Source organism: Procambarus clarkii, chromosome 9 (assembly GCF_040958095.1).
Source record: "Procambarus clarkii isolate CNS0578487 chromosome 9, FALCON_Pclarkii_2.0, whole genome shotgun sequence".
Classification (NCBI taxonomy): Eukaryota; Metazoa; Arthropoda; class Malacostraca; order Decapoda; family Cambaridae; genus Procambarus; species Procambarus clarkii.
In genome coordinates, this window is record NC_091158.1 from 29624657 (window position 1) to 29645048 (window position 20392).

A 20392-nucleotide genomic window follows, 5' to 3' on the forward strand; every position below is an offset into this window, starting at 1 on the left:
ATAATAATGATTGTCATACATAATTATTACTTACTACCTTTTCGGATAACCAGAACAAAAATGCAGTTGAACGATGCACCTCCCTTATTAGTATATGAAGATCGTGTTGATAATGGGAGCACTTTACAACCCATAATACTTGTGTCCTAGGGTAAAATTTCTGCAGATAGATTTGCCCCACCTAAACTTGGTAAATTAAATGGCGACTGCCCTTCCTCTCCCACTGACCGCGTCCCTTGTTCTCCAGATACGTTTTATCAGGAAGTAGACACAGGGCCCACATTTACTCTAATTTGGTACTGATAATTAAGATAGTTCAAGTGAAATGTTTTTATGATTTTTACAGTACAGAGACTACAATAATAAGAATGATTACCATTATAGGTGGTGAATTTAATGACATGTGGCAACATGTCGTCTTTCTACCGTAGGAAATTTCCACTGTGCCTTAGTTTTTACGAGTGATTAAAGCACTATTTCTAGGGTTAATTTATTATTACAAAACCACAGCAATATTACTGGCCTATTTTACTGAATATTAGTAAATGGTGTCAGGTTTTCCCGACAATTCCCGGAGTACCGAACACGGGCCGAAATCTAATATTTACAACAGACGAACACCGATACCCCTCCTCAGAATTTTTAGAATAATTTGATGTTAGTAGTTAGTAATCACACATTTGTGCATCAGTTCGTACAGGATGGACGTCCCATACTAGAGTTGCAGGGGTTGGAAGTTTTAGACGATTTCATTTCCCTGCTAAATCTTGCGAGGCTAAATTTCTAGCCTAAGTACATTTTATGAAACCCAGAGGACTAAATGTGATCAGCTACTGCAGTCACGTATGATTCTAGGACTGCAGTGGGATCAGTGACAATAGTTTTATTGCCTTGTAGCTTGTTCAGGTAACTAGTCACTGATATATAAACACTGAGGCCCATGGAAAACATCTTGACTAAATATTAAAAGTATCAAAATCATTGGATTTATATAGTCAGTTATGCTCCCTTTTGCTTCGTTGCTGGAGTTTAGTTGACTAACAAATTGGATTTAATTTAGTTAGTTGATTCAGAGGATAGAATAGTCACTCATTAAAGTCAAGTATGGTTCCGAGACTGCAGTGGGTTCAATGACATTGGTCGCAGTGACGTGCAGCCGTTTTAGGCTACTGTTCACTGATTTGTCATTGAGGCCTCACGAACTCATCTTTAGCTTTAAATGATAATATAATGATCAACCTCTGATGTTTTAGTCATTTGTATTCTCCTTACTAGAATGCTACTGGAGTTGTATAATCATTGACATTTAGATTTCTATTGATTTTGTTTGTCTGCAGGCATAGGTCTTCCCAGACTTAATACTTGGACTGAGTAATTTGCCCCTGCAGAATTTAGCATTATATATATATATATATATATATATATATATATATATATATATATATATATATATATATATATATACGCCCTGATATTTATTTGGGCTAGTGATGAATTAGTGATAGTAGTCTGCACCTACAAGAATTCCTATGTCGGTGAGGTGATCAAACTTAATTTTATCTGCCAAATTTATTCCTATATTTCTCAGGAATTTGGCAGTAGCTCCCAGACGTTATACATGTACGTCTATCAGAAGTGTGTTCACCACAATGGGTTGTACCTGACAGATGTAGCTGCCTAATCGTACTGATGCCTGTACCACCTGGTAGACTTGAAGATAGTTCCTAGCTGATAACACCAGTATCAGCTAGGAACCCTGAAATATTCAATGTCACCTTGGTTACAGACTTTAATTGTAGTTTATCTGCCACCCTTTAGGTGACAAATGTTCTCTGGGACTCCTTGGTCAAACTACCATCGCGTATGGACACTGACCCTCTTATTTTGGTTGGTAATTTGGGCAGTAGGCAAAGTCGCAGTATTTTTGGTCTTCGTTGATAGGACACTGATTTTAAATCGCACCTTGCAGTACTGTAGTGTGTTGGGAATGTTATCTTCCACCTTGGGGTTTGGAGACTTTATTTTGGTGTCTCCACACAATGCTGCATGGTGCTGACCCTTGTTTCACCTCAACTGTGAGACCCCAATTACACACCAGTGTAATTGGGGTCTCACAGTTGAGGAGGTTGTGTTTCCTGAGGCACCTCATGCAATGTTGCCACTCTGAGTCGCTCGAAACGGCCGTCACGATCAGGAAAATTGGGGCCGTGGTACACTGAATGTTTCTCTTGACAGAACAAACATGTTCCATAGCTTACAGTACCCTTTGGGGTCACTGCCTTGGGTGAGACAGTAACTATAGGCTTATGTGCCCACTCTGCAACTGTTCCCCTTTTGTGTGAAATTAGAATGTTTAGATTTATTTGGAGCACCTTTGGTACTCTGGTTTACTGTTATTGATTCCTGAAGGTCTTCTTCTTGAGGTTAGGTGCAGTTTGCATGAAGGGTTTACCCTTACGATGACTGGTCCGGGACAGATGTTGGGAAACGCGTTCATGGTGAGGAGGATAACAATGTCAGAAGTGCTAGTCGTGGCATGCTGTAGATAGAGGAGCGGCGACTAAAACAAGAGGTGGATGGTAGAGGGAGACTTGCTGCACCATAGGGCGGAATGTTGCGTTTATGGCGTCAGCTGATCTATGGCATAGCGTTGTGCACAATACATCTAATATTTCTCCGGGAACTTGTATATCAAAAAAGCACAAACAGTACACTTCTCAAATCATCCACGTGTCAAAGGGAACCTGGCCACTAGGCTGCGCATTCGGCTGAGATATCCTATCCAGCACTAGCACAATCCAGCACACAATTCTATCCAGCACAATCTAGGGAGCCGGTCGGCCGAGCGGACAGCACACTGGAATTGTGATCCTGTGGTCCTGGGTTCGATCCCAGGCGCCCGCGAGAAACATTGGGCAAAGTTTCTTTCACCCTATTCCCCTGTTACCTAGCAGTAAAATAGGTACCAGGGTGTTAGTCAGCTGTCACGGGCTGCTTCCTTGGGGTGGAGGCCTGGTCGAGGACCGGGCCGCGGGGACACTAAAAAGCCCCGAAATCATCTCACGATAACCTCAAGATAGCACCCTATAAACAAACTCCTTCACCCGCGGCGCCCAGATAGTGGAAAGAGCACCACCGGGCTGCCCCCAGACCGAAGTAACGAAGGAGGGGGAACCGCAGGGGATGCAGGTGCGGCATCGACCCTGCCACTGGGCACAGGAGCTGAGGCCCCCGGGCGCACATCTTTCCTCAACACCACGACGAGGTACCGATCATCAGGGGTTCTAACAGCAAGAGGCGCAGGGAAGAGGAGGCAAAAGAAGGAGCTAGGAGCCCCTGACAGCCCTGTCAATCTAGGGGGATGCCAGAGCACCATACTCCCCCCCCCACCTTCTCCCAAGGTACACCACAAAAGGGGAGACACTCAGAGCCTGCCACGAATGCTTTGAGACAGGCCGCTCCACACCACTCCCAACAGGCCCCACTGCAGGCATGGCCACCATCATCACATCCACACGGTTCACACCCACACCTTCCAAAGAGTCCACATCACCCACACTGTCCACATCATCCTGGGAAACAGCCTCAGAACACCGGCATGCACACTTCTGCAAAGGGATGAAAGCATCTGAACTACAGTCACCAACACACGGCAGGCTCCTTCCCCTGTCGAAGCACCTCCTCTAAAACAGCAGAACCCATGTCCCCAGGAGCCGGGACCACGTTCACAGGCAGGACATAAACCACGAAGGATGTCAAGCTTCGGCTTGACATCTTTCAATACACGCAGCGCAGGCGACGACCCGACACTCACACCGGCTCAACATCCCCAGGGGCCACAGCAGTTACCAAACATGCTGCATAGGCTGTAGAATTCGTCTCAACAGGCGGAGCAGCAGACAGGCAATCACGTGCCTCAGGCATAGTACCCACTCCATCCTCAGTACCGTTCGAAAGCAACAGGGGCGGAAAATCCACTCAAAAAATATGCACCTTACCAGTTGCTCCCATGTTGCACGCTGCAGTCAGATGACCCTCGTGTCCACACCTATAACAGGTGTGTGCAGTTGCCCCCAATGAAGGTCTACTTGGTGGTTTTAATTTGTCATGTGTATGAAGTTGATGAATTACTAAACGTAAACCCTCAAATATTTCACTTAAGGATAAAATACTTTTATTTTAGTAAGCACTCATTTGTCTCAATATGTCCCTAGGTATTTTCTCCTGGGCAATTATTTTCAAGACCCATTCAGCTTCTGTTGTATTGGCTGTTAGGCTGAGGGCCTTTATTATGGATTCTACCTTCAGCTTAAAGTCTTGGAGTAAATCATCTGAAGCCTCTGGTGAGGGGTAAATGCAACAGCTCATGAACTAAGTGTGATGTTCTTTCTTCTGGATCATCATAATTACCCTTGAAGAGCTCTGCTGTGAGGTCATAGCCGTCTTTAGTTAACCTCAGATGGGATACTACTTATTTAGCTTCACGTGATAATTGACCTTGTAGATAAAAGAATTTTGTACTCTTAGGTAAAGATTGTTTTGAGTCCACAAAGTCTACGAATTTGTTCCAAAATTCGTCCCAATCTTCCTCATCTTTCCTCAGAAATTGGGTAAATTAATTGGAGGGAGTCGAGCTTCAGCTAGAACTCGGATTATATGAAACTGATGAGGCCTTGTTCTGGGCAATTATTTTGAAGAAAGGCTGTAACGTGGCCTGAGTTTGATCCTCATAAATCGCCAGATCAATCATAACATCGTATATTTCTGTTTCTGATAAACTGGTGTTATCTTGAGGTTATCTTGAGATGATTTCGGGGCTTTTTAGTGTCCCCGCGGCCCGGTCCTCGACCAGGCCTCCACCCCCAGGAAGCAGCCCGTGACAGCTGACTAACTCCCAGGTACCTATTTACTGCTAGGTAACAGGGGCATTCAGGGTGAAAGAAACTTTGCCCATTTGTTTCTGCCTCGTGCGGAAATCGAACCCGCACCACAGAATTACGAGTCCTGCGCGCTATCCACCAGGCTACGAGGCCCACTCGTTCACTCGAGGCCACTTGCCCACACCCACGGGTGTGGGCAAGTTCAGCCACATATCTCTATTTGGCATTTGATTTCCTCAGATTTACTTGCACCAGCTTGATAATAGCTTTCTAAGTCAGCATAATCCATTGGAGATTGTTGTGACTGTTACGAACCCAAGTTCCTCGCCAGAGCACGGAGCAGTGAAGTCAACGCCATCTGTGAGTCTGCTCCCGAAACCCCTACGAAATGGACGACGCCATCTAGTGGTGGCAAGTAAGTAAGTAAGTAATTATCAAAAGAAGGCACCAAACCGGGAAGGCTATGTAGCACCATCAAATGCGCAAAATAATCAGAGGGCGCTAAATATCACCAAGGATGCCAATACGAGAAAAAAAACGCATAAGGCGAACGATATCAAAAGTATCCGAGTCACCAAGAATTCTATTGAGGGACAGGTGACCGCGAGGGGCGGTCGGAAAGCAAGACACACGCTCGTCCTGGAAGTCAGGACATTCAAGAAGGACATGCACGACCGTAAGAGGGACAATGCAACTAGGACAATAAGGAGCAGGGCGGCGCTCCATCAAGTGACCATGGGTTAAGCGAGTATGGCCAAAACGCAATCTCGCCAGAGCTGTTTCCCACCGCCGGTTACGGTGGAAGGAGGACGGCCATGAGGAAACACAACATTTAAGAGTACGTAGCTTGTTACCAGTAAGAGACAACCAAGAAGCCTGCCAACGGGTAAGGACTGAGGAATGGATAACCGGGTAAAAGTCGGAATACGCAACGCCTTTACGAGAGATGGGACAAGAGCGGACAGCTTCCTTGGCGGCAGCATCCGCACGCTCATTTAAAGACACGCCAATATGGTTGGGAACCCAACATAACTCAACCGACTTAAATTTACTGTGAACAAGAAACAGCCAATGCTGGATCTCGACAACTACTGGATGAACCGGATTAAAGGACCCGAGAGCCATGAGGGCACTACGAGAGTCAACAACAACTACAAAGGAGGACTGACAACGAGAAGGCAGGAGACGAAGAGCATAGAGAATAGCATAAAGTTCCGCTGTAAAGATGCTAGTCTCCGGAGGTAAGCGACACATATAAGTGCGATCAGGAAAAACAACAGAGTAGCCAACACCGTCCGCCGACTTAGACCCATCGGTGAAGACAGAAACGGAGCGGGAGTGAGAAGAAAAGTGCTCAAGGAAAAGGCGTTTTAGAACCGTAGGAGGGGTAAAAGCTTTAGTGATATGGGTCAAGGAAGTACAAAACCGCGGAAGAGGGACTCTCCACGGGGGCAAAGAAGGAACAACGCGAGGAGAAACATTAGAAATACGAACGGAAAGAGAATCCTGGAGGCGAGATAACTGGACAGAAAGAGGGAGCTGGTGAAGAGGAACAGGAACCGCAGGAGGGGTAAAAGTTAAAGCACGACAGAGGCGAGAGGAAGGATGTTGTAAGGACCACGCAAGATAGCGAAGACAGCGATCACGGCGGTCCTGGAGAGACAGGAAGCCAGTGTCAACATACAAGCTAAGGACGGGAGTCGAACGAAAGGCACCAGAACTGAGGCGCAACCCAGTATGGTGCAAAGCATCAAGACGGTGAAGAGTAGAAGGAGAAGCAGACGAGTAAGCAGGGCAACCATAATCGAGTTTAGACAGGACAAGAGAGGAATGTAAAGCAAGGAGAGTGCACCTATCTGCTCCCCAAGAAGTATGGGACAAGACCCGAAGGAGGGTAAGGGCCTTAGAGCACTCAACACGAAGGTAAGAGATATGGGGAGACCAAGACAAACGAGTGTCAAGGAATAACCCCAAAAGCTTTGCGGAATCTTTGTATTCAAGGGGATGACTGTAAAGTGACAAAGAGGGACGAAGAACAACCCGTTTCCGCGTAAAAGTCATAACAGAAGTCTTAGAAGTAGAGAACTTGAAGCCATGATCGGTGGTCCAAGACGACACGGCATCAATTGCAAGTTGAAGCCGGCGCTGAAGGAGAGGCGAATCATCACCCTGACAGCAAAGGGTAAGATCATCGACATAGAGAGCGGAGAAGACACCAGAAGGAAGAGAAGAAAGAAGACCATTGAGGGCAACCAGAAAAAGAGTAGTGCTCAGAACACTACCCAGGGGCACACCTTCGTATTGCTGAAAAGAGCCAGAGAGCGCGGTACCAAGGCGCACCCGAAAGGAACGACGGGAGAGGAAGCTGCGGAGAGAGAGGGAGATGACCACGAAGGCCGAAAGAATGAAGTTGAGATAGAATATGATATCTCCAAGTGGTGTCGTAAGCCTTTTCCAGGTCAAAAAGGACGGCAACAACTTAGGTCTTCGCAGCAAAGGCAGTACAAATATAGACTTCCAAGTTCACCAGGACATCTGTCGTGCTGCGGCACTTGCGGAAACCAAATTGAGAAGGGGAGAGGAGGTGATCGTGTTCCAGGAACCACATCAGACGAACGTTGACCATACGTTCAAAGAGTTTGCAGGCACAACTTGTGAGAGCAATAGGGCGAAAGTCCTTAGGGGAAGTACCCAGAGACCCCGGTTTGAGAACAGGGAGGACAACGGCATCGAGCCAGTCCTCAGGGACTGACGACGACTCCCAGATCCGATTATACAGACTCAGTAAATACTGAGACGTGCACGGAGGGAGATGGCGAAGCATCTCATAATGAATACCATCGGAGCCCGCCGCCGTAGAACCGCAGAGGGCCAGGGCAGAACGAAGTTCAGAGAGAGAGAAGGGATCATTATAGGGAAGTTGAAGACGAGTGCAGAAATCGAAAGGACAAGACTCAAGGACAGGTTTACGAAGAAGAAAAGATTGGGGAAGATGAAGACCAGAGCTAACAGAAGAAAAGTGGGAACCCAGTACAGAAGCGACCTGCAACGGGTCTGCCACAAGAGTATCATGGAGGTGAAGGACCGGTGAAACATCGGGAACGAATTTACCCGCTATCTTGCGGATACGCTTCCAGATCTGGGCCAGAGGAGTTTCGGACGTAATTGTTGAAACATAAGATGCCCAACATTCACGTTTAGCCGTACGGATGGCCCAACGGGCCACCGCACTCGCTTTCCGAAAGAAAAGAGAAGAATCGGTCGTCTGCCTACGGCGGTGCCTCTTCCAGGATACACGCTTACAGCGGACAGCCCGAGCACAGTCCGCATTCCACCAGGGAACGCACTTCCGTGGACCCCGGGAGGAAGAGCGAGGGATAGAGCGGAGGGCAGCGTTGAAGACAGTGTCATGAAAAAGGAGGAGAGCGTGAGAGAGAGGCAGAAGGGAGAGGTCAGAGAGAGTAGCACTGAGGGAAAATAGGGTCCAGTCCGCCTTAGCAAACTGCCACCTAGGGAAAGAGAGGGAAGGGCGAAAAGAGAAAAAGGAAACAAGGATGGGGAAATGATCACTTCCATGGAGGTCATCAAGAACCTGCCACGTGAAATCTAAGTAAAGAGAAGAAGAGCAGAGAGAAAGATCAAGACAAGAAAGGGTGCGAGTCCGAGAGTCCAAATGAGTGGGCTCACCAGAATTCATTAGAGGCAGGGAAGAAGAGAGGAGAAACGGCTCAAGAAGGCGACACCGGGTATTCGTCAGAACGTCACCCCAAAGAGAATGACGACAATGAAGTCACCCAGCAGGAGCACAGGCTCCGGCAAGGAGTCTAGGAGGTGTTTCAAATGAGGAATAGAAAGCGAGACACTCGGGGAGAGATAAATGGAACAAACAGTGTACCATTTCCCCACAAAGACACGAGCAGCAGAACAATGGAGAGGTGAAGGAAAAAGTAAAGGTACAAAGGGAACATCAGCACGAATTAAAAGAGCAGAAGAATTAGAAGCCCCAGCAACAGATGGGGGGGGGGGGGGAGAAAGGAATAGCCACGAAAACGACCAAGACGAGCACCAAGCATCGGCTCCTGGAGACAGACACAAAGGGGCGAAAACCGCGAAATCAGAAGTTGGAGTTCAAGGAAATTGGCGTAATAACCTCGAACGTTCCATTGAAGAATGGACAATGACGAGAAGAGAAAGGACAAAAACAGAGAACAAGGAAGAAACAAAGGCGAAAGAGCAACAGAGCACGTTAAAGAATATCAGGGTCGGGATCAGGGTCAGCAAAGTCAGGGTTAGGGGGCATGGGTAAACTGAGCAAAGACGGAGGGAAGGAAACGGGAGAACAGATCAGAGGTGGGCGGGCGGGGTCCGGAGGAGGAGGAGGAGGAAGAGGAGGAGACAACGGAGAGGAGCAGGCAAGGACAGCAGCAGGAAGAGGAGGGGTAGAAAGAGGGGAGCGTACCTCGGCAAGGGCAGCAACTGAGAGGGAAGCGGGGGCTAAAGAAACCTCCATAGCAGGAACAGGTGGCGCAACCACCGAAATGGGAGGGAAAGGAGCGAGAGAGGCAGAAGTAGGGGCCGAGGAAGAAAGCGAAACCTCCTTTCCCGCCGGGGAGGAGGAAGGAGAGGAGCCAGGTTTACGCTTCTGACGTAAAGAGACAGGTGTCCCTGCGTACTGGGCAACGGATTCTAGCGTCTCAACAGGAGAAGCTGAACGAGAGCACACATGACGGCCGTTTGGAGAGCGATGGACATCAGCCCGCACCGACAGGCGGCGGGGAGAGTCAAGAGACGGAGGGGAAGGATGGGAAGGAGGAACGGAGGGAGACGAGGAAGAAGACACAGGAGACACGACAGACCGGGTAGAAGGAAGGGGAACCCCAGACAGAGGACCAGGAGGAGGATCCTTCGGGAGAGAACCCAAAGGAACAGAGGAGGGGGCAGTGGGTGCATCAGGGTCCAAGGCCCGGAAACGGTTGTGAGTCTGAGGAAGGCGGGAAGGACAAGGAGAGGAAGAGCGCAACACGCGAGCATAAGAGATATTAGCATAAGGCAGGAGCCGGCGAACCTGGCGTCTCGCCTCAGGAAAAGATAAACGCTCCCGGTGCTTCAAGTTGAGGATGGCTGCCTCAAGCTTGTAATGGACACACGCACGGGAGAAGGTAGGATGGGCCTCACTGCAGTTGAGGCAACGAGCCTGGGGAGAAGTGCACTCCGACTTAGAGTGACCTTCGCCACCACACAAAGGACAGAGAGAAACAGTCCCGGAGCAGCGGAGGGCACCATGCCCAAACCTCCAGCACTTGTTGCAGAGCCGAGGAGAAGGAATGTACTCCTGGACAGAGCACCTGGCACCAGCAAGAATGACAGAGGGTGGAAGGGTCCTACCATCAAAGGTAATCTTCACAACCCGGAGGGGTTGACGGCGACTACCACGAGGGGGACGAGTAAACGTGTCCACCTGGAGAATAGAATGGCCCTGGGCAGCAAGGATATGTCGAATATCATCGTGGCAGTCGCGCAGGTCCCGAACACCGGTCGCAACATGGGGCGGGAGCAAAATAGTGCCAACACTGGCATTCAACCGAGCGTTCTTCGAGACCCGAACGGGGGTCTCGCCAAGGCAGGATAAGGCAGCCAAGCGGGAAGCAGCATCCTGAGAAGGAGCAGCAACGACACGTGTACCGAGACGAGTGGGGTTGAAAGTAATGGAGGCATCCACGGAATCAATGAGATGTCGATGGAGGGAGAAATCGGCAGGAGGCGCAGAATCAAGAGGAAGGAGATCAAAATATTTGGCCCACGAAGCGGGACCAAACAAGGCTTGATAGGTAGCAGAACTGGAAGGAATCGAGCGAGGGCGGCCGTGACGAGGACGGCGGCGAGAACCCCCAGAGAGAGAGGGGTTAAAAGGCGCAGTAGTTACAACTAGAGAAGGAGCCGCGCCAGGGGACGAGGTAGTCACCACTGGGGGCTTGGGGCTCGACCCAACCACAGAGGAGGGAGGAGAGCCAGGGGAAGGAATCAGAGAGGCCAAAGGAGGAGCAAGGTCGGGGCCCAATGCAGCGGAGGCTACAGAGCCCGGTCTTCCAACACGGACCGACTCGGGGGCTTGGTCGCCCACCCCACGAGCCTGAGAAGGTAAACCAGAAGCAGCCGAAACAGGGGTCATCATCATTACGAAAAGAAGAATTCATTCACGAATGTGCCCCCACACCCAATGGAGCCACAATTAGAGGCAGGACACCCAACAAGAAGCTATCGCCGATCTTGCTGGGGCCTCCTAGGGGTGCGTCGTGCGTATACGCCCCACAAACGCCACCTTAAGAAACCGACAGTCCGTCGAGATCGGGTTCAGCGACGAAAGGGGGATTGACACTAAAAGGTTCCCCTCGCTCTCTACGTCGGGTACTACAGTTCTATGGGTGCAAGAGTATGCCTCCTCAAGCACCCGGGCGTCAAAATAGAAGAAGTCCAAGGGAAGAACCAGAACGAGCAAAAGGTCGGCTGGAAACGGCAAGCAGATAGGAGAAGAGGGGGAGAAAAACGAAACAGACGGAAAAGGAAAAGGTGCCCAGCAGAATTGGAGAGGACGGCAGCAGGAGCACAAGGCTAGAAAGCACAGAGGACTGTCCCAAGGAGCATCACACTCCGGCAGTTGCCCACTAAGCCCCCACACGGCGACAACGAGCTGAGCGGGGAGGGGGTAGTGGTGGCAAGAATATGCCAGCTCGACATGCTAGATTCTTGTCCTGGTAGCTCGTGAGGTAGCTAGTGCTGACCTCTGGTGAGGTGGTGCTCAGAACATCAGCGCCATCTATTGAGCTAGAAGCTGTACGTTTGTGTATAAGCCAGTAAGTGATGTTTCCTAGTGGTCCCATGTAGTGTCCCAGTACTGATGACGTGTCTGCTTTCAGAGTCAACCTAAGACTGCTGTAATGTATGAAGAGTCAGTCTACCCAAGGCAGCCAAGGTCTCTTCACCAGTCTGCTTTGCAAAAGCAGTGAGCCGCCGCCGGACGAGCACCGCAGAGTGTTCAATTGTCTGCCTGAGGAGTGGCAGTGACGGGATTCGCCGTACCCGGGGCTGGCTGGTGGAAGAGACGTCTGACTGTGGTGCCGAACGAGGAGAGTAACCAGCAAGTTACACGAGGCTCCTGCCTAGGGCTCGCAACCCTAGTATACGTCGTGAAGTGGCCTAACAGCGAGGCTGATACCTGCTAGCTAGCAGGGTACCGGCTAGCTACAGGGTGGACTGTGGTTGTGGGCCATCACGACGAGGCACCCAGTGGAATTGTGATTTGGCTGGCCTGTGGCCAGGGTAGATTCATCGTGGTTTCTTGGTACCTGCAGAGGGTAGTGCCACAGAATAGGAAATCAAGCAAGACTAAATGGAGTGAGCGTCACCAAGTATTCAGCGTCTTCAGAGGGAGACGAAGATGTAAATTGTGTAGTAATATTTCCCGTTTGTGACGTTTATTTATATATGGTGGTGGGAGAAGAATTATATATAGAGAAAGTAATAAACTTGTGTATTTAATGTACCTCCCTTGTTTATTTTTCTTGCATTACGGAGCTCACCCCTTGAAAGCCCCTACTAACTTAGGGCCGGATACCCAAACTCTAATACCATCAGAGAAGAACCCGGTTGCATCCCATTAGGGCCGTAACAGTGACAAATCTTTACATTTCTTAATCTGTCTTGTTAAGTGACTCTTAAGTCCTATAAGAGTTCTTTTCATTCTTCCTGCAGTATCCATAATGGCTGCCTGGTTAAGCCTTGTCGGGCTTGTAGTTGTTTTGCTCATAATACTGAACAATTACTGATGTTAGTAGCCTAGGGTAACATTTTGCAGTCTATAGGCTATAAACTTGGGTGTGGGTCAATAATGTGGGTGGACAAGCTTGGGTGTGGGTCAATAATGTGGGTGGACAAGCTTGGGTGTGGGTCAATAATGTGGGTGGACAAGCTTGGGTGTGGGTCAATAATGTAGGTTGACAAGCTTGGGTGTGGGTCAATAATGTGGGTGGACAAGCTTGGGTGTGGGTCAATAATGTGGGGGACAAGCTTGGGTGTGGGTCAATAATGTAGGTTGACAAGCTTGGGTGTGGGTCAATAATGTGGGTGGACAAGCTTGGGTGTGGGTCAATAATGTGGGGGACAAGCTTGGGTGTGGGTCAATAATGTAGGTTGACAAGCTTGGGTGTGGGTCAATAATGTGGGTGGACAAGCTTGGGTGTGGGTCAATAATGTAGGTTGACAAGCTTGGGTGTGGGTCAATAATGTGGGTGGACAAGCTTGGGTGTGGGTCAATAATGTGGGGGACAAGCTTGGGTGTGGGTCAATAATGTAGGTTGACAAGCTTGGGTGTGGGTCAATAATGTGGGTGGACAAGCTTGGGTGTGGGTCAATAATGTAGGTTGACAAGCTTGGGTGTGGGTCAATAATGTGGGGGACAAGCTTGGGTGTGGGTCAATAATGTGGGGGACAAGCTTGGGTGTGGGTCAATAATGTGGGTGGACAAGCTTGGGTGTGGGTCAATACTGTAGGTTGACAAGCTTGGGTGTGGGTCAATAATGTGGGTGGACAAGCTTGGGTGTGGGTCAATAATGTGGGTGGACAAGCTTGGGTGTGGGTCAATAATGTGGGTGGACAAGCTTGGGTGTGGGTCAATAATGTGGGGGACAAGCTTGGGTGTGGGTCAATAATGTGGGTGGACAAGCTTGGGTGTGGGTCAATATTGTGGGTGGACAAGCTTGGGTGTGGGTCAATATTGTGGGTGGACAAGCTTGGGTGTGGGTCAATATTGTGGGTGGACAAGCTTGGGTGTGGGTCAATAATGTGGGTGGACAAGCTTGGGTGTGGGTCAATATTGTGGGTGGACAAGCTTGGGTGTGGGTCAATATTGTGGGTGGACAAGCTTGGGTGTGGGTCAATATTGTGGGTGGACAAGCTTGGGTGTGAGTCAATAATGTAGGTGGACAAGCTTGGGTGTGGGTCAATAATGTGGGGGACAAGTTTGGGTGGGGGTCAATAATGTGGGTGGACAAGCTTGGGTGTGGGTCAATATTGTGGGTGGACAAGCTTGGGTGTGGGTCAATATTGTGGGTGGACAAGCTTGGGTGTGAGTCAATAATGTGGGGGACAAGTTTGGGTGGGGGTCAATAATGTGGGGGACAAGTTTGGGTGGGGGTCAATAATGTGGGGGGACAAGCTTGGGTGTGGGTCAATAATGTGGGTGACAAGATTGGCTGGAGGTTAATAATGTGGGCGACAGCTACTCACCGTTGTGATCCATTGCTGCCAGCAGTAGTGGAACTCATCACTGTCGATGACCTGATCCTGAAACACATCATGTATCATCAATACATAAAATCCATTTACCGTTAGTGAAATCAAGGATGTTTTTTTGACGATAGTGATGACAGTGATGGTTCTCATGGTAATGGTAATATCAGTAATAATAAAGATAGTAAAGATGTAAATATTGACGACTATCAAAAAACCGTCGTAGTAATAACTGTTGACATCACACGTCTACATATCCTACAGCGAGTAAAGTAGTCAAGAACATGACCAAACAAGAGGTCAAAAGTAAGTAATGTTCGGAATAAATAAGTTTCACTTACTAAGCCAGAAGCTCCACTCTCAGCCCTTACGTGACAAAGAAGCTGTGGTGGAGTGAGTGTTCTATTGAGGCATCTTTTTTTGTATATAAACCTCTCATTATATATCTAATATTCACCTGTTTAAGTATAAGTGAGCTTACTATGCGAGTCATTTAAGACAAGACTAACAAATTTTTGGCTTCATGTTTTTCCCAGGTTACTGAAATGTCATTTATTTGTCACTGTATGGAACATGAAATACAAAATGCATTGTACTCAAGTAATATATTTTATCGTAAGAGATATTATATTTTTTTAAATTTTTGTTTGTAAAATGTTGAAATAATTTGCTTCTTAATGTTTATAAGTGCATATGTAAACTGTGCGAGAAACTTTCAACAAGACTGGATTACAAACAAGGATGACATGTAAGCACAAGCTCAGAACTGGAGATATGAGATACGTATTTTATCTACCAAAATACCGCATCATAAATTCTGAACAATATCCCATTCAATTAACTTAATTTGCATCCCCTTCCAACCGAGTGTTATTTACTTATGACCAAGTATTGTGTTTCCTATTTAGTCAAATAAAACTAAATAAGTACTACTTAGCACCTCTCACAATATTTACGCAGGTTTGCGTTGTCTTCGGTGACTTACAAATTACAAAATAATGCTTAGAATTGCCAGATTGTGATTAAAGGAAGCTCAAAATGTACCAAAGAAATGAGCTTCCTTATGGTAGTAATTATAATTATACACAATATATAGACGGGACAAATGCTCAAAATATTTTCTTGGCCAGAAATGAAATTATCAAAATACATTGGTGGTCCATACAAGCACATCTTAGCTAATGCAACTATTTTTTTTAATGGTAACTGTGATTGTTGGGGATGTTAACGATGGGCTTTGGTGAGGTCAGCGATGGGCGTTTGTTACGTCCTCGGGTATCCAATAACCGGGTTCTTTATATCAAACACTGTATGTGGCCTCGTGCCTTTTATAAGATCCCACCCTGAGTCATTGATATGTTATTCAGAACTGGCAGTAACTGACAGTAATGATTAGTGGTTAACAAAATTGGGTGTAAACAATAAACCAAAAAATATACCAAAAAAACGGCCAGCCTACTCCTGAAAAACTCTCCAGACACAAAGCAGAACGTCTTAAAGGAGACCAATGTCGTCTATGCCTTCAAATGCCCACTTGGGGACTGTATGCCTCAAAGAACTCAATATATAGGCAAGACAACAACAACTCTTTTTTTTTCCAGGCGATTAACAATGCATAAGCAACAGGGCTCCATTAAGAAACATATAATCTCTTCCCACAACCAGACCATCACCAGAGAAATCTTAAACAACACAGAAATCATCGATAGATAGATTTATAGCAGGCGGTTTGACATCAGCGAGACACTACACATCAAAAAGTCAACACCAGCAATCAACAGCCAATTAATGCACAACTATCTTCTACCACTTCAAGACTCAATACCAATATAGAAGTATCAATAGGAAGTATGGGCCAATCGGCCCTTTGCAGTTACTTCCATTCTACCCTCTCATTTATCCTATTAATACCCAATATTCCGTATTCTGTCTTGTGTTGGTCAAAAGTTTGTTCACCTCATCTAAAACTGTTGAAACATATATACTCGCATTTGGGGGAGGAGATAAGACAAGCTGTTTAAGTATTAGCATAAGTAAAACTCTGTTTAGTGTTTTCTGGTTGCAGTTGTGTGTGTGTGTTAACTTATTACATTTTCAAAGACTTTAGTTATTACAAAACGCATTCAAGCATCGCTTCAGGCTAGAAATAAAAATGAATTTTGGAGAAGTGATTTTTCAATTACCATCGACTGTAAAAACAAATATAAGAGAAGATTCGTGTTAGAATTATTAATCTTACTTTTTTGGTCATATTTAAAAACGTATGTTTACAAGAAAGACTGCTACCAAAATATACTAAAATATATTATATTATATTATATTATTATATATATATATATATATATATATATATATATATATATATATATATATATATATATATATATATATATATATATATATATATATGACAATGTCAGACCACGGAGGGAAAATGAAACAGGAATTTCCTTAAGTACTTTTGTATTTTAATACATCTTGAGAAGGGGTGAGACGACGAACTTGGCGTCTCGCTTCAGGAAAAGACAGACGATCACGGTGCTTCAAGTTGAGGACGGCTTCCTCGAGTTTGTAGTGCATACACGAGCGTGATAAGGTAAGGTGGGCTTCACCGCAATTGAGGCAGCGAGCCTGGGGAGAAGTGCACTCAGACTTAGAATGATTATCGTCCCCACACAAGGGGCACAGATACACAGTACTGGTGCATTTGAGAACATCGTGCCTTTACTTCGAACACTTACTGCAAAGTCTAGGAGAGGGAATGTACTCCTGAACGGAGCATCTGGCACCAGCAAGAATAACAGAGGGTGGAAGGGTCCTACTATCAAAGATGATTTTTACAACTCGAAGGGGCTGACGGCGACGACCACGAGGGGGTCGAGTAAACGTGTCTACCTGGAGGACAGAATGGCCTTGGGCTTCGAGGATATGTTTAATATCCTCATGGCAATCTTTGAGGTCCCGAACACCAGTTGCAACATGGTGCAGGAGGAGAACAGTGCCAACACTGTCATTTAACCAAGTGTTTTTGGAGACTCGAACAGGGGTCTCTCCAATGCAGGACAAAGTGGCTAAGCGAGTAGCTGCATCCCGAGAAGGAGCAGCGACGACACGCGTACCGTAACTGGCAGAGTTAAAAGTAACAGAGGCATCTACTGAATCAACAAGGTGTTTATGGAGGAAGAAATCATCAGGAGTAGAAGAATCCAGATGGTGGAGATCAAAGTATTTAGCCCACGTAGTGGGACCAAACAAGGCGTGGAAAGTATTATTATGTGAAGGGATCGTGCGAGTGCGGCCGTGACGGGGACGGCGTTGAGAACTCCCAGAGAGAGAGGTGGTAAAAGGCGCAGTAGTCAATGAGAGACGGAGCCGTGCCAGACGACGAGATGGTCATAACTGGGAGCTGGGAACTCGATCCTACCGCAGAGGGAGGGAGGGGAGCTGAGGGGGGTAGTCAGGAGGTCGGGGCCCAATGCAACAGGGGCTACAGGGCCTGGTCTTCCAACACAGTCCGACTCGGGGGCTTGGTCGCCCACCCCACAACCCTGAGAAGGTACAAGGGAAACATTATCTGCCATAAAAACGAGGAAAAACTTTCATTCACGAATGTGTCCCCACACCAGTCATGGAACCACAATTAGAGGCAGGGCACCCAACAAGAAGCTATTGCCGATCTTGTCGGGGCCCCCCAGTGGTGCGTCGTGAGTATACGCCCCATAAACACCACCTTAAGAACCGTGAGTCCGTCGAGAGTGGGTTCAACGTCGAAAGGAGGACTGACAATAAAAGGGTCCCCTCGCTCGAGACGTTGGGTACTACAGTTCTACGGGTGCAAGAGTATGCCCCTCAAACACCCGGGCATCAAAACAAAAGAAGGTCGAAAGAATAATCAAAACAGGCAAAAGGTCGGTGGGAAATGACAATTTGATAGGAGAAGAGGGGGGAGAACAATGAAACATGAGGAAAAGGAAAAGGGGTCTGGCAAAATTGGTAAAGGCATCAGCAGGCGCATAAGGCTGCAAAAGGGCAGTACTGACCCATGGAGTATCACACACTGGCAGCTGTCCACCAAGCCTCCTCGTGGCGGTGGGCCAGACAGTGAGGGGGAGGGGCTCTTTTTTTTTATTTATTGTTTTTTTTAAACAGCCCCATCTGTTGCACATAAGAGCAACACACGCTATACTATATATGTTACGATTACATTTCATTGTTTCCGATTGCATTGATAAATTCAACTTTCATAGATTTCTACTAATTTTCATTTTGATTTAATTATTTTGTGTGACACTGCCTTGGAATTGAGCTCTGTTTACTTTTCGTTCATTTTGTGAGTATAGCTTAGTTTTTTATTTATTAATTGTTTTTCATTTCGTTTTTTAACTTTTTCTTATTTTTTCAGTGATGGGAACATCAGATCATTTGATGTTCCCAATTGTCTGATGGGAACATCAGATCATTTGGGAATGCATTAGACATGTGAGTGGGGAATGGTGGGGAGGACGAGAGGAGGAGTGGGGAATGGTGGGGGAGGAAGAGGAGACAAGGGAGGGGGCAATTGTGAGAAAGGCGAGCGGACCTGGAGTTGTGACTGATGGAGACGAGAGGCCAGGGGAATGGAGAATGGTGGGGAGGTAGAGGGAACAGGGAAGGAAGAGGGGACAGGGGAGGGGGGAATGGTAGAAAGAACGAGAGGGTAGAAACGGTGGAGTGGGACATGTTTGGGAGGACGAGACGATGGAGTGGAGGATGGTGAGGTGGTCAAGGGGGACAGGGGATGGGGAAATGGTGGGAAGGACGAGGGGATGGGGAGTGGGAAATGGTTGGGAGGATTAGAAGATGGGGGAATGGAGAATAATTGGGAGGACGAGGGGACAGGGGAGGGCGGGAATGGTGGGGGAGAACTGGGCACAGGGGAAGGTTGCTGTGGCTCAGCATGCACATGCGTTGCAGAGCTATAGCAACGCATGGCTGGGTACAGCTAGTGTGTGTGTGAGTGTGAGTGTGTACTCACCTATATGTACTCACCTATATGTGCTTGCAGGATCGAGCATTGACTCTTGGATCCCGCCTTTCGAGCATCGGTTGTTTACAGCAATGACTCCTGTCCCATTTCCCTATCATACCTGGTTTTAAAATTATGAATAGTATTTGCTTCCACAACCTGTTCCTGAAGTGCATTCCATTTCCCCACTACTCTCACGCTAAAAGAAAACTTCCTAACATCTCTGTGACTCATCTGAGTTTCAAGCTTCCATCCATGTCCTCTCGTTCTGTTACTATTCCGTGTGAACATTTCGTCTATGTCCACTCTGTCAATTCCTCTGAGTATCTTATACGTTCCTATCATGTCCCCCCTCTCCCTTCTTTCTAGTGTCGTAAGGCACAGTTCCCTCAGGCGCTCTTCATACCCCATCCCTCGTAGCTCTGGGACGAGTCTCGTTGCAAACCTCTGAACCTTTTCCAGTTTCATTATATGCTTCTTCAGATGGGGACTCCATGATGAGGCGGCATACTCTAAGACTGGCCTTACGTAGGCAGTGTAAAGCGCCCTAAATGCCTCCTTACTTAGGTTTCTGAATGATGTTCTAACTTTTGCCAGTGTAGAGTACGCTGCTGTCGTTATCCTATTAATATGTGCCTCAGGAGATAGATTAGGTGTTACGTCCACCCCCAGGTCTCTTTCACGCGTCGTTACAGGTAGGCTGTTCCCCTTCATTGTGTACTGTCCCTTTGGTCTCCTATCTCCTAGTCCCATTTCCATAACTTTACATTTGCTCGTGTTGAATTCTAGTAGCCATTTCTCTGACCATCTCTGCAATCTGTTCAGGTCCTCTTGGAGGATCCTGCAATCCTCATCTGTCACAACTCTTCTCATCAACTTTGCATCATCCGCAAACATCGACATGTAGGACTCTACGCCTGTAAACATGTCGTTAACATATACAAGAAATAGAATTGGTCCCAGCACCGATCCTTGTGGTACTCCACTTGTTAATGTTCGCCAGTCCGACTTCTCGCCCCTTACCGTAACTCTTTGGCTCCTTCCTGTTAGGTAGTTCCTTATCCATTCTAGGACCTTTCCCCCCACCCCCGCCTGCCTCTCGAGCTTGAACAGCAGTCTCATGTGCGGTACTGTATCAAAGGCTTTTTGGCAGTCCAGAAATATGCAGTCTGCCCAACCATCTCTGTCCTGTCTTATCCTCGTTATTTTATCATAGAATTCC

The 20392-nt window shown here is 47.3% G+C and overlaps 1 protein-coding gene across 3 annotated transcripts in view; it reads right to left on the minus strand.

The window, feature by feature from the left end:
- Positions 1-20392, minus strand: part of LOC123748977 (nicotinamidase) — a 232780-nt gene that overhangs the window by 148054 nt on the left and 64334 nt on the right. For 2 of the 3 annotated variants that reach the window (XM_069321296.1, XM_069321295.1), the window contains exon 3: positions 14163-14219. The exons of the other annotated variant lie outside the window; for it this stretch is intronic. In XM_069321296.1, the coding sequence (XP_069177397.1) occupies positions 14163-14219 (57 nt within the window). The remainder of the gene's footprint in view (positions 1-14162; positions 14220-20392) is intronic. 3 annotated transcript variants of the gene reach the window in all.